The 14,070-nt window shown below is 53.6% G+C and overlaps 1 protein-coding gene across 2 annotated transcripts in view; it reads left to right on the forward strand.

Moving 5' to 3' along the window:
- Positions 1-228: 228 nt before the first annotated feature.
- Positions 229-14,070, forward strand: part of MYBPC2 (myosin binding protein C2) — a 36,551-nt gene continuing 22,709 nt past the window's right edge. For both annotated transcript variants that reach the window (XM_005590012.4, XM_065535757.2), the window contains exons 1-11: positions 229-309; positions 2,500-2,589; positions 3,115-3,201; positions 3,750-3,898; positions 4,354-4,471; positions 5,229-5,277; positions 5,415-5,474; positions 8,289-8,485; positions 9,544-9,676; positions 12,144-12,268; positions 12,360-12,465. In XM_005590012.4, the coding sequence (XP_005590069.3) occupies positions 291-309; positions 2,500-2,589; positions 3,115-3,201; positions 3,750-3,898; positions 4,354-4,471; positions 5,229-5,277; positions 5,415-5,474; positions 8,289-8,485; positions 9,544-9,676; positions 12,144-12,268; positions 12,360-12,465 (1,133 nt within the window). In that variant the 5' untranslated portion in view covers positions 229-290. The remainder of the gene's footprint in view (positions 310-2,499; positions 2,590-3,114; positions 3,202-3,749; positions 3,899-4,353; positions 4,472-5,228; positions 5,278-5,414; positions 5,475-8,288; positions 8,486-9,543; positions 9,677-12,143; positions 12,269-12,359; positions 12,466-14,070) is intronic.

The raw sequence follows: 14,070 nt of genomic DNA on the forward strand, positions 1-14,070 counted from the left end.
GATCCTGGAGTCCGAACCCCAGCCCCCTCCTCCCTCAGACCCAGGTGTCCGAGCCCCAGCCCCTCCTCCCTGGGGGCCTGGCTCTCAGCCATCTCCCTAGGTCCAGCTGTTATTTCTCGCCCTTTAGAACATGCGGGCGGAATGTGGGGCGGCCCTATGGTCTGATGCCTCCCGGAGCCTTCTGGGAGTCTCAGGACTCATTAAAAGGCTCCCCTTAGGGGCCCACCTGTCCTCCCTAGGGCCTAGCGGGACGCGGCTGCGGTCAGAGGAGCGGGAGGAGGTCCCCCGACATGCCTGAGGCAAAACCAGGTGGTGCCAGGACCCCCTCCCTGTGGGGATGGGGCTGTTCTTTTCTGAATGGGGATTTGGGGCCCCTCTCTTTGTAGAGTTGGGAGAAGGAGGAGCCTTCGCTGTGTGAGGAGGAGGCTCCCTTTGCTGTGGGGGATGGGGGTTCCCGCATCGGTTTAGGGCGAGGGTCTCCACTCTGCATGGGGAAGAGGGTCCCCTTCCGTTTGTGACAGGAGTTTCCTTCCTTGTATGAGATGGGGTCGGTCTCGTATCTGTTGGGGTGAGGGATCCCCTTCACTCAGCAGGGACGGGGTTTCTTTTTCTATAAGTGATTGGGGGACATCTCTGGTGGAGATGGGGATTCTCTGGTTGTAAATTGGGTTCCTTTTGCTCCATGGAGATGGGGATCCTGTGTGTGTAGACTGGGTTTTTTATGTTTTTGAGATGGAGTCTCGCTCTGTCACCCAGGCTGGACTGCAGTGGTGCAATCTCGGCTCACTGCAACCTCTGCCTCCTGGGTTCAAGCAATTCTCCTGCCTCAGGTAGCTAGGATTACAGGCATGTGCCATCATGTCTGGCTATTTTTGAATTTTTAGTAGAGACGGGTTTCGCCATGTTGGCCAGGCTGGTCTCAAACTCCCAGCCTCGGGTGATCCACCCGCCTCAGCCTCCCCAGGTGCTTGGATGACAGGCAGGAGCCCCTGCGCCCGGCCAGACTGGGAGGTCTTCGAATGTGATTGGATTCTCCACATCCGGGGGTGGCATCCTCTGGGCAGGGTCTGGTCCACTTCTCTGAGTGAAGACTCAGAGGGAGCCAGGTGCAGTGGCTCATGCCTGTCATCCCAGCACTTTGGAATGCCGAGGCAGGAGGACTGCTTGAGGCCAGGAGTTCAAGACCAGCCCGGGCAACATGGCGAGACCTTGTCTCTACAAAAAATTAAAAACTAGCCAGGTGTGGTGGTGCATGCCTGTAGTCCCAGATACTTGGGAGGCTGAGGTGGGAGGATCGTTTGAGCCTGGGCAGTTGAGACTGCAGTGAGCTGTAATCATAACCACTGCACTCCAGCCTGGGTGACAGACTGAGACCCTGTCTCTAAAAAACAAGCAACAACAGCAACAACAAAAATGGCCTGGTGCGGCAGCTCACACCTGTAGTCCCAGCACCTTGGGAGGCCAAGGTGGGTGGATCGCCTGAGCCCAGGAGTTCAAGGCCACCCTGGCCAACAAAGCAAAACCCCATCACTACAAAAAATACTAAATTAGCTGGGCTTGCGGGTGTGCGCCTGTAGTCCCAGCTACTTGGGAGTCTGAGGCAAGAGGATCCCTTGAGCCTGGGAGGCGGAGGTTGCAGTGAGCCCAGATCTTGCCACTGCACTCCAGCCTGGGAGACAGAGCGAGACCCTGCTGGGAAAAAACAAAAACAAAAAATAGATTCCAAGGGACCCTCTCTGTAGGATATGGGGTGATTGTGGATATAAAGATTAGTGGTTCCCATCTGCATGGAGTCACAGGGGAAGTATCTGTATTAAGGATGGGGGAGCCTGATTTCTGTGGACACTGAGGCTTCCCTGTGTAGGAATTAGCGAGGCTTCTTCATATAGGGAATGGGGTCCTTTCTGTGGGGTTTGGGGACCTTCTTTGAATGGGACTGGGGAGCACTTTCTATGGAGATGAGGCTTTCTCTCTATGAGGAACTCACCGCAGGAATCCTGCACCGCTGGGCGGACCCCCTCCTGGGATGTCTGGTCTGCTGGCCTCAGGCCAAGCAGGTTGTGGGGTGGGTCCAGCCCCTACTGTAGCTGCAGACACAGCCAGCAAGGAACAGGAGGCAGGGCAGGGGAAGGATGCTGCAGTCAGCACCAGGTGTCCAGTTTCCAGCCCAGAGGGAGAGCTAATTATACCCTTGGACCCAAAAGGTCAGGGTCTAGTGGCCTGGACGGATGGGGCAGGGCCTGCTGGGGGCAAGGGAAACCCGATCCCACAGACTCTCAGATCTGAGATAAATTTATACCTAAGGTGGGGGCCTGGACTCCTGGGTCTGAGGGAGGAGGGGCCAGGGGCCTGGACTCTTGGGTCCGAGGGAGGAGGAGGGGCCGGGGGCCTGGACTCCTGGGTCCGAGGGAGAAGGAGGGGCCGGGGGCCTGGACTCCTGGGTCTGAGGGAGGAGTGTGCTGACCGCATGCTCAACTATGACTATCCCCTACCTTACAGCGGCCAAAAAGGCCCCTAAGGGCAAAGATGCCCCCAAAGAAGCCCCCAAAGAGGCTGCCCCTAAGGAGGCTCCTGCAGAGGCCCCCAAAGGTGAGGAGGTGTTCCCTCGGGCTCAGCCGACCTGGCTTCTCATCTCCGTCCTCCCCTCTACACCTCCCCCGGCCTTCCCCTAGCCTCTGTCCCTGAATCTGTCCCCACACAGCCCCAGGGCTGACCCACGCCTCCCATGCTCCCAGCCCTCCTGGGGCTCCCTGGCACCCCCAGGCAGAGCCCAGCCCCTCGGCTGGCGTCAGTTCCGGTCAACTGACTGACTGATCACCAAGTTCCGCCCCAGTCTCTCTAAACCTCTCCCACCCCAAAGGCACATTCAGTGCCCTCCAGTCCACAGATGAGGAAACCGAGGCCCAACGGGGTGGGGGAGCCTGGCCAAGGTCACACAGCCACGAGGGTGACAGATGGCCTTTCCCAGGTCAGGAAAAGCCATTTAATCCCCATGATGTTTGGTTTCTGAGCAGAGGGTCCCTCACTGTCCCTAAGTCCTTTCCCCAAAGCAGCCCACTGTCCCCTCCTCAGCCCATCTCAGACCTCCTCATCCTAATCCTGTCCTCTGAGCAGAAGCCCCACCCGAGGACCAGTCCCCGACTGTAGAGGAGCCTACTGGCATTTTCCTGAAGAAGCCGGACTCTGTATCAGTGGAGACTGGTGAGGGGAACCTGGGGGAGGAGGGGCCAGGGGCCTGGGTCTGAGGGAGGAGGGGCTGGGGCCTGGACTCCTAGGACTGAGGGAGGAGGGGCTGGGGCCTGGACTCCTAGGACTGAGGGAGGAGGGGCTGGGGCCTGGACTCCTAGGTCTGAGGGAGGAGGGACAGGGGCCTGAACTCTTAGGTCTGAGGGAGGAGGGGCTGGGGGCCTGGACTCCTGGGTCTAAGGGAGGAAGGGCTGGGGGCCTGGACTCCTGGGTCTGAGGGAGGAGGGGCTGGGGTCTGGACTCCTGGGTCTGAGGGAGGAGGGGCTGGGGTCTGGACTCCTGGGTCTGAGGGAGGAGGGGCTGGGGGGCCTGGACTCCTTGGTCTGAGGGAGGAGGGGCTGGGGGGCCTGGACTCTTGGGTCTGAGGGAGGAGGGGCTGGGGGGCCTGGAGTCCTGGGTCTGAGGGAGGAGGAGCCAGGGTCTTGCCCTCAGTCTCCCTCTGGAGAGCCTTAGTTTCCTTCCTGGGCCTCCTTCCACTCCCCGCTGTTACTCACCCCGTGTAGGGAAGGACACAGTAATCGTGGCCAAGGTGAACGGGAAGGAGCTCCCGGGCAAACCGACCATCAAGTGGTTCAAGGGGAAGTGGCTGGAGCTGGGCAGCAAGAGTGGAGCCCGCTTCTCCTTCAAGGAGTCCCACGACTCCGCCAGCAATGTGAGGACCCCGTGGGCCAGAGGGCCAGCGGGGGGAGTGGAGCTTGTGCAGGACGTGCTCCTCAGAAGTGCTGTTGCCTGAGGCATCGCTGTGGGCCTGGAGCCGGGATGGAGAGTGGGCCCTCTGAGGATGGAGGTTGTGCTGGCTGCTGGGGAGAGGCTGTGTGAGGCAGAGGGGAGGATGCCTGGGGTTGGGTGGGGATGTATCTGGGCTTGGTCATGTACATTCCCGGCAATGCCTGAGGGAGCCAGGGACATGGGCCCCAGAAGTCCCGATGGGTCAGGTGTGAGGAGACAGAGCTGGCCATCAGATGCTGAGCCCCCTTTCGGTCTCCATTGGCCCCCCTGTGGGGTGGGGGTAAGGACTTGGAGATAGAGCTATGAGTGGACTCTGAGAAATATGGGGTGGCTCTAGAGGGTGGTCCCGTGCACCCACACCCCCGGCCCTGGACCCAGGTGTACACCGTGGAGCTGCACATCGGGAAGGTGGTACTGGGGGATCGTGGGGATTACCGCCTCGAGGTCAAAGCCAAGGACACCTGCGACAGCTGTGGCTTCAACATCGACGTGGAGGGTACGCTGGTGGGGGGTGGGGGAGCAAAGGGTTCTGTGCCTGGGGAGTGGGGGACAGACGTACCAGCCAGGTGTTGGGAGAGTGCATAGGCATGGGCATGAGGTGGGCACAGGTTTTTGGAGGAGGGAGTGCAGATTCTGGGGTCAGAGTATTCAAACTCAGGGAGATTTAGCATGGGAGGAGGTCTGGATTTGGGGGTTGAAAGTGTTCAGGGTCTTGGGATGCACATGCAAAGGCTTAGGAGGTGAGTTACACACATTCCACGTTCAAGAAAGTAGGCATAAAGCCTTGGGAAGTGAGGAGGGTGTCCAGGTTTAGAGAGTGTCCAGATTTAGAGAATAAGGGCATATAGGTTTAGGGTGAGGGTGTACAGGATTAACAGGAAATTACACGGATTTGAGGGCACATATATGGACCCCTGAGGGTATACGGGCTCTGGGGGTCTGCAGCCCAGAATGTATGAGGGCTTAAATGTGGGGTGCACAGGAAATGAGATTGTCCAGGCCTAGGGAGAAAGACAAGCTGGCCCAGGTGCGGGAGTATAGGCTGCCGAGAGAGGGTGGAGCTGGGCAGTGGGAAAATGAGTATGAGCTGGTCTAGAACTAGAGGATGCCCAGGCCTCAGTGAGAGTGTGCTGGTCCAAGAGATGGAGAAAAGGGGGCCTGGAAGAGGTTGTGCAGGCCTGGAGAGGGGCTCTCAGTCTTAGATCAAGCCTGGCCTCCAACTCACCTTCCCTTCTTTCATCACCTCTCCCCAGCACCCCGTCAGGATGCCTCTGGGCAGAGTCTAGAGAGCTTCAAGCGTATGTAAGTGACCCCAGGCCCTTACCAGGGTCCCAAGGACCGTGGGAAGCTCTCCCTTGGGAGGGGAAAAAGGGAGGACTGGGGAAGGCAAGGGGTGAATCTGAAGGGTCAATACTCACACCCCCTCTCAATGGCCACAGGGGTGAAGGGAAGTCGGATACTGCAGGTGAGCTGGATTTCAGCGGCCTGTTGAAGAAGAGGTGAGCCCCGCACCTGGCACAGAGAGGGGAGATGGGGTTCAAGGGGAGGAGGTGGTGGGTGAAGCTCCATGGCCCGTTGCTTCCTCCTGGACCCACTTCTTACCCCTCTACCACCTCCATCTGTTCACTCCCTGTTCACCCACTATGTAACACAGCAACCCATCAGGCTGCCTGTTCATTCACCCATCTACCCATTCACCCAGACCCCTACCCACACCCCCACCCAGCCAACCATCTGCCACGAATTCACCCACCTCCCCACCCTTTAATCCACCATTCTCATACCCACGCGCCTGTTCACTCAGGCTCTAGTTCACCTACTCCTCCACCTACTCACCCTCCCATCCATCCATCCTTCCATCCATCCACTTTCCACCCACCAATCCATCCACTCACCCACCCATCCAACCAGTTGCCTATTTATCCATCTACTAATGCATCTATCCACCTACCTGCCCAGTTGCCAATCCATCTGCCCACATATCCTTCCATTAACCACCATCTTCCCACCTGTTTACCTGCCCATCTGCCATTACAGTCAGCCAGGCTACATGGGTAGGTGGATGAGTAACGGGTGCATGGGATGTTGGATTTGGTTGGGAGATGCAGGTGCAGATAGACAGGTGGGAAGGTGGGTGGATGGTACAGATGAATGGGTGGTGGAGAGGTGGGAGGATGGGTGCCTCAGTAGGTGGGGAAGTGGATGGATGGATGGGGTGGAGGATGAATGGATGGGTCATGAATAGGTGTCTGAGTTCACCAATGAAGAGGTGGGCAGTTGACACACCCATCCACACAGATAGCCTTCTGTTAGATTGAACTATGTGAAATTGATGTTCTGTAGGTAAAAATGATTGAAAGTCTGGGCGCAGTGGCTCACGCCTATAATCCCAGCACTTTGGAAAACCAGTGTGGGAAGATTACTTGAGCCCAGTAGTGTAAGACCAGCCTGGGCCATATAGGGAGACCCTGACTCTACAAAAAAGAAAAAAAAAGAAAAAGAAAACTTAGCAGGGCATGGTGGCATGTGCTTGTGGTTCTAACTACTTAGGAGGCTGGGGTAGGAGGATAGTTTGAGCCCAGGAGATCAAGGCTACAGTGAGCCATGATGGCACCACTACACTCCAGTCTAGGCAACAGAGTGAGACCGTTTCAAAAACAAAACAAAACAAAATTAAATATTGGCAATCTTATACTCATTATCTGCTGGCCCACTTATCCATCTTCACTTGCCCGTCAATCCCCATAACCAAATCCCTGACAATTCCATTTGCTGATCAATTCTATCTCCAGCCAGCCAGCCGCTTCGTTGGCCACTTCCCATCAACACATTCACCCAACTGTGCAGTCAGTTCTCATCAACCCATCAGTCCATCCACTCACCCGTCTTCCCCCAACCCATCTGCCTGTCTTCCCACCCACCCTTCCATTGACCCACCCACCTACTTATCAGCCCACTTACTCACCATTCTCTACATCAATTCAAATATTCATGTCCCCACATTCACCTCCACATCTATCCTCTCTTTGTTCCTTTCCCTTCCTTCCTTCCCTCCCAGGCTCCGTCCATGCATTCAGTCACTCCCTCACCCATCATCCATCTTCCGAGGCCTCCCGTCTACTAGGTCCTGGGCTGAGATCCAGGGAGAGAGAACAGTTTGACTGGGTCCCTGATGTGAGATCACTCATTGCCTTGGGAAATGGGTCTGGTCCGATAGACATGGACACAGACTGAGACTATGTGGTGTGATTTTAGAGAGGGTCCCACCGGGGCCTGTGAGAGCCCAGAGCACGAGCAACTCACTGCCTTGGAGGACAGGGAATGCCTCAGGGAGAAGGGAACTTTGGTGCTAGGTCTTGTAGGATGAAGAGGAGTCCAGGAGGAAGAGAAGGTGGGGAGACGTCATGAAGGTAGGGAAACATTTTGTGCAAAGGCTGGGAGGCAGGAGAGAGGCTGAAGTGTTCAGCAAGAGACAAGCAGCTTGGTTCAGGTGGCTTTGTGAGTGGTGATGGAAGTAGCTGGGGCGTGACTGCCAGGCGCAGGGCTGGGGCTTCCTCCTGAGGGCAGTGGGGAGCCACGGGAGAGTTCCGAACATGAAAGGGAGAGCCACTGAAATACCCCACAGGAAAAAAGAGGGCAAATAGGGTACCCTGTGTACTGCTTGGGTGATATGTGCACCGAAATCTCACAAATCACTACTAAACAGCTTACTCATGTAACCAAACACCACCGGTTTCCCAATAACCTATGGAAATAAAATAAATAAATACATAAATGTAAAGAAATACCCCGCGGGCCAGGCACGGCAGCTCACACCTATAATCCCAGCACTTTGGGAGGCCGAGGCGGGTGGATCACTTAAGGTTAGGAGTTCGAGACCAGCCTGTTCAACATGGCGAAACCCCGTCTCTACTAAAAACACACAAATTAGCCGGGAGTGGTGGCGTGAGCCTGTAATCCCAGCTACTCAGGAGGCTGAGGCAGGAGAATCGCGTGAACTTGCAGTGAGCCGAGGTGGAGCTTGCAGTAAGCCGAGATCACACCACTGCACTCCAGCCTGGGCGACAGAGTGAGAATCTGTCTCAAAAACAAAACAAACAAACAAAAAAAAACAAAAAACCCAGTGGGGACCGTGCCGGGAAGAGGCCAGGAGACCCCAGGAAGAGGCTGGGGCAATGGACCAGGTGGGAAACAATAAGGCCCCTAAAGGGAAGGTGGCTTGGGTGAGTCACAGAGCCAATGAGTGAAGAAGGCAGAAGGACATCCTCCCTTCCTCACTCCCTGATGGCCCCTGTCCGTTCCCCCAACCCCAGGGAGGTGGTGGAGGAAGAGAAGAAGAAGAAAAAGAAAGATGACGATGACCTAGGCATCCCCCCGGAGATCTGGGAGCTCCTGAAAGGGGCAAAGAAGAGCGAGTACGAGAAAATCGCCTTCCAGTATGGCATCACCGACCTCCGGGGCATGCTGAAGCGGCTGAAAAAGGCCAAGGTCGAGGTCAAGAAGAGTGCAGGTCAGCCCTGGTCTGGGGGGAGCTGGGCCCTGCACACAGGGACCCCTAGCCTCGTGGGTATCTGATGATTGGACCCTGGACCTATGTTTTCGAGGTCCCAATGAGGTAGGAGGCAAGACCCAACTCTAGTGGTGGGCCTCGGACGCTGGACCAAATTGAGGACTAGCTAAAACAGGGACAGGGTGGAAGCAGCTTTCCATAAGACATGCCCACCAGTGTGCCATGTCGGTTTACCGTGGCCATGGCAACGGCCAGGAGTTACTGCTCCTTTCCTTGGTAACGACCAGACCACCCAAAGGTTACCATCCTTTTCCTAGCAATTTCCATATAACCCTCTCCTGAATCTATAAGTAATTAAAAGTGGGTTATCAATCTGACTGCAGGTCTGCCCTGAGCCGTTGCTCTCTGTCTCTGGGGTAGCCTTGTTCCGCAGGAGCAGTCAGGGGGCTGTAACACTGCCACTTCAGTAAAACTGTTTTCAGGCCGGGCACGGTGGCTCATGCCTGTAATCCCAGCACTTTGGGAGGCCGAGGAGGGCAGATCACCTGAGGTCCGGAGTTCGAGACCAGCCTGGCCAACATGGTGAAACCCCGTCTCTACTAAAAATACAAAAATCAGCCGGGCATGGTGGCGCATGCCTGTAATCCCAGCAATTTGGGAGGCGGAGGCAGGAGAATTGCTTAAACCGGGGAGGCAGAGGTTGCAGTGAGCTGAGATTACACCGTGGCACTCCAGTCTGGGGAACAGAGTGAGACTCTGTCTAAATAAATAAATAAATAAATAATCTGTTTTCTTCTACCTACCACTGGCTTGCCCTTGACTTCTTTCCTGGGTGAAGCCAAGAACCGTTGCAGGCTAAGCCCCAGTTTGGGGTCCCCTGCCCTGCATCACCACCAGAGGAGTTCTCAAGGATCTCTAAGTTCATAGGAGGCCTCCTGACTTCCTCACTTTGACTTTGGAGAGCCCGTGGCCTGGGGAGGGAGATGTGGAGCCTCAGGGGATGACCAGGGGAGTGAGGAGCATGTGCCTCCATCCCCTCTGTATGCCTCAATCTCCAGCATTCACAAAGAAGCTGGATCCAGCCTACCAAGTGGACAGAGGCAACAAGATCAAGTTGATGGTAGAGATCAGCGACCCAGACCTGCCCCTCAAGTGGTTCAAGAACGGCCAGGAGATCAAACCAAGCAGCAAGTATGTGCGGGTGGGGGGGCGGTCCCTGTACCGGGGAGATCCCAGTCCAGAGAGAATGCCCAGAGACAAGGCCCATCACTCTTAACTAGAAAGGGCACACTCACCTCTATATGAAAAGTACAGGCCAGGCGCAGTGGCTCATGCCTGTAATCCCAGCACTTTGGGAGGCTGAGGTGGGCAGATCACCTGAGGTCAGGAGTTCGAGATCAGCCTGGCTAACATGGTGAAACCCCGTTTCTACTAAAAATACAAAAAATTAGCCGGGTGTGGTGGCACATGTCTGTAGCACCTATAATCCCAGCTACTTGGGAGGCTGAGTCAGGAAAATTGCTTGAACCCGGGAGGCGGAGGTTGCAGTGAGCTGAGATCATGCCATTGCACTCCAGCTTGGGCAATAAGAACGAAACTCTGTCTCAAAAAAAAAAAAAAAAAAAAGAAAAAGTATACATAGATGAGGCCAGGTGTGGTGGCTCACACCTGTAATCCCAGCACTCTGGGAAGCCGAGGTGGGAGGACTGCTTGAGTCCAGGAGTGGAGTTCAAGACCAGCCTGGCCAACATAACGAAACCACATATCTACAAAAATATACAAAATTAGCGAGGCACAGTGACACACGTCTGTAGTCCAGGCTGCTCGAGGGGCTAAGGCAGGAGGACTGCCCAAGCTTGGGAGGCTGAGGCTGCAGTGAGCTATGATGGCACCACTGCACTGTACTCCAGCCTGGGCAACAAAGTGAGACCCTGTCAAAAAAAAAAAAAAAAGAAAAGAAAAGAAAAAGAAAATTTAACAACAGTGTTTCTGCTCTCCAAATGGGCAAAACCTTGCGAAATTCTAAAACCCAGTGCTGGAGAAGAATAGCACAAATGTTGCTAGTGGGAATGTAATTTGGCGAGTCTCCCTAAGGGTAATGTATTAAAAAGTCTTCAGGTTGGCCGGGCGCGGTGGCTCAAGCCTGTAATCCCAGCACTTTGGGAGGCCGAGACGGGCGGATCACGAGGTCAGGAGATCGAGACCATCCTGGTTAACACGGTGAAACCCCGTCTCTACTAAAAAATACAAAAAACTAGCCGGCCGAGGTGGTGGACGCCTGTAGTCCCAGCTACTCGGGAGGCGGAGGCAGGAGAATGGCGTGAACCTGGGAGGCGGAGCTTGCAGTGAGCTGAGATCCGGCCACTGCACTCCAGCCTGGGTGACAGCGCGAGACTCCGTCTCAAAAAAAAAAAAAAAAAAAAAAAAAGTCTTCAGGTTGTGCAATCCTAGGTAGGTATTGTGAGGAGTTATCATGACTGTGCATATTTAGCCACAAGGATGTTTGCTGAGGCATTTGCTATCATAGCAAAGAATGGAAAACAACGAAAATGTAGTTTCATACTAAGACACTCTGCAGTCACTCAAACAAATATTTATAATAGCTGAATGCAGTGATTCACATGTATAATTCCAGCAATTTGGGAGGCTGAGGCGGGCGGATGGCTTGAGCCCAGGAGTTCGAGATCAGGCTGGGCGACATGGTGAAACTCCATCTCTACTAAAAATACAAAAATTAGCCGGGCATGGTGGCAGGCACCTGTGGTCCCAGCTACTTGGAAGGCTGAGGCAGGAGGATCACTTGAACCCAGGAGGCAGAGGTTGCAGTGAGCTGAGATCTCGCCACTGCACTCCAGCCTGGGTGACAGAGTGAGACCCTGTTTCAACAACAACAACAAACACATCACAAGACAACCTTTTTTAAAATTAATTAATTAATTAATTTTGTTGCGAGACGGAGTTTCGCTCTTGTTGCCCAGGCTGGAGTGTAATGGCATGATCTCAGTTCACTGCAACCTTTGCCTCCCGGGTTCAAGAGATTCTCCTGCCTCAGCCTCCCAAGTAGCTTGGGATGACAGGAGTGCCCCAACACATCTGACTGATTTTTTTGGGTGTATTTTTGGTAGAGATGAGGTTTTACCATGTTGCCCAGGCTGGTCTTGAACTCTTCAAGCAATCTGCCCACTTCAGACTCTGAAAAATGTTAGGATTACAGGTGTGAGCCACCACGACCGGTCCCGCCATACTTATTCAAATAATAGGAATTGCTAGCCTGGACAACATAGTGAGATACCATCTCTACAAAAAAATTAAAAAATTAGAAGATACCAAGAAAAGAGAAAAAAAAATTTGCTGGGTATGGTGGTATGTACCTGTGATCCCAGGTACTCAGGGGCTGAGGTGGGAGGATCGCTCGGACCCAGGAAGTCTAGGTTGCAGTGAGCTCTGATCGCACCACTGCACTCTAGCCTGGGTGACAGAGTGAGACCCTGTCTCAAAAATAAATACAAATAAATGAATAATTGAAACTGGGCTCTCAATCCCTTTCCACACAATTTGGCTCTAAGAGAGAGAGACTTGCCTTGACAACAGGTGAGCAGAGTTACCAGGGCTAGGTGGATGCTACATGCCCTGGTTTGAGGTGAGACTTTTGCATCAGGTACGTGTTTGAGAACGTTGGTAAGAAGCGAATCCTCACCATCAACAAGTGCACGTTGGCGGATGACGCTGCCTATGAAGTAGCTGTGAAGGATGAGAAGTGTTTCACTGAGCTCTTCGTCAAAGGTGAGGCTGGATTCAGGCCTGAGCCTGGAGAGGGACTGGAACTCTGGAGGGGGTCCTGAAATGACTGACCTCCTGTCCCCCTGCCCCACAGAACCTCCAGTCCTGATTATCACACCTCTCGAGGACCAGCAGGTGTTTGTGGGTGACCGGGTGGAAATGGCAGTGGAGGTGTCAGAAGAGGGTGCCCAGGTGATGTGGTAAGTGACCCTTGATCCTTGATCTCCATACAGGTGCACATAGCTTCTTTGCCTCTGCCCTGATCTTTATGGGACCTCTTGCGACTTCTCTTGGAGATTTCTGACCTTTACTCAGTAGTCACCCCCAGGAGATCTCAGCTTTTCTCTATAAATCCTTACCTTCACCTAAAATTGTTTCTAGAATTTCTGACCTCTACCCATCCTATCCTCTTCAGCATCCTTTTCCTGATCTCCACTGTTCCATTAAATATTGATTCATCTGACCAATCATCTGTCCCTTGGTCCATCTATCCATGTATCCACTCATCCACCTACTCTATCCATCCATCCATCCATCTGTCCATCCATCCATCCATTTACTTAACCATTCATCCACTCATCCATCCATGCATCCATCCACTCATCCATTCATCCATCCATCTACGCACTTAACCATCCAACCATCTACTTAACCATCCATCCATCCACTTAACCATCCATCCATTCATCCATCCATCCACCCACTTATCCATCCATCCATCCATCTACCCACTTAACCATCCAACCATCTACTTAACCATCCATCCTCCATCCATCTATCCACTTAACCATCCATCCACTCATCCATCCATCCATCCATCCATCCATCCATCCACCCACCCACTTAACCATCCATCTACTTCACCATCCATCCATCTATCCATCCATCCATCCATCCATCCATCCACTTAACCATCCATCCACTCATCCATCCATCCATCCACTCATCTATCCATCCATCCATCTACCCACTTAACCATCCATCCATCTACTTAACCATCCATCCATCCATCCATCCATCCACCCATCCATCCATCCATCCATCCATCCCATTGACCCATTCATCTATCTACTCATTCATATATCCACTCTTCCATTTATGTTGCCATCTAGTCATCCATTGACCTATCAATCCAGAGATCTATCCAGCCACTCACTCACTCACTCACCTGCATACTTACCCACCATCTACCCATCCATTCATCCATCTATGTACCTATTCACCAACCCAACCAATATTTATCAGGCACCTGTTGTGTGGTGGTACTCTTCTACATATCAGGTATATAATGGGGAGAAAAAAATGTCAACATGGTACCTGCCTTCACAGCATTTATAATCTGCTAATTTGGTGATAGTGGTGGTGGTGGTGGTGGTGTGTGTGTGTGCGTGTGTGTGCTTAGGAGACAGAGATAGGCATTAGTCAAGTCGTCACATACATACATATAAAAGTTCCATTTTGAGACTGGTTTGAAAGGAGCAGTAATGGATTCTGTAACAGCTTCCCAGGAGGAAGGGACTCAGGAGGTCAGGGAAGGCTTCCTGGAGGAGATGACAATTGAGCTGAGATCTGAATGATGCGGAGATATAAGTGAAGAGAGAAGGGGAGAGTGCCCTGGACAGGGAAAACCACTGGCAGAGGCCTCAACATGTGATGTTTCTCTGAGACCCTAGGACTTCCTCTGTGCTGACCTCTGCCTGTGACATCTTTTTGGGTCCCCTGACTTCCAGCCAATACCTTGAGGCAATTAACTGTGTGTGGCCTGTGACCTCCTCCTCTCTCTCCACGCTGCCCTTTTTTTTTTT

This window comes from Macaca fascicularis, chromosome 19 (assembly GCF_037993035.2).
Source record: "Macaca fascicularis isolate 582-1 chromosome 19, T2T-MFA8v1.1".
NCBI lineage: Eukaryota > Metazoa > Chordata > Mammalia > Primates > Cercopithecidae > Macaca > Macaca fascicularis.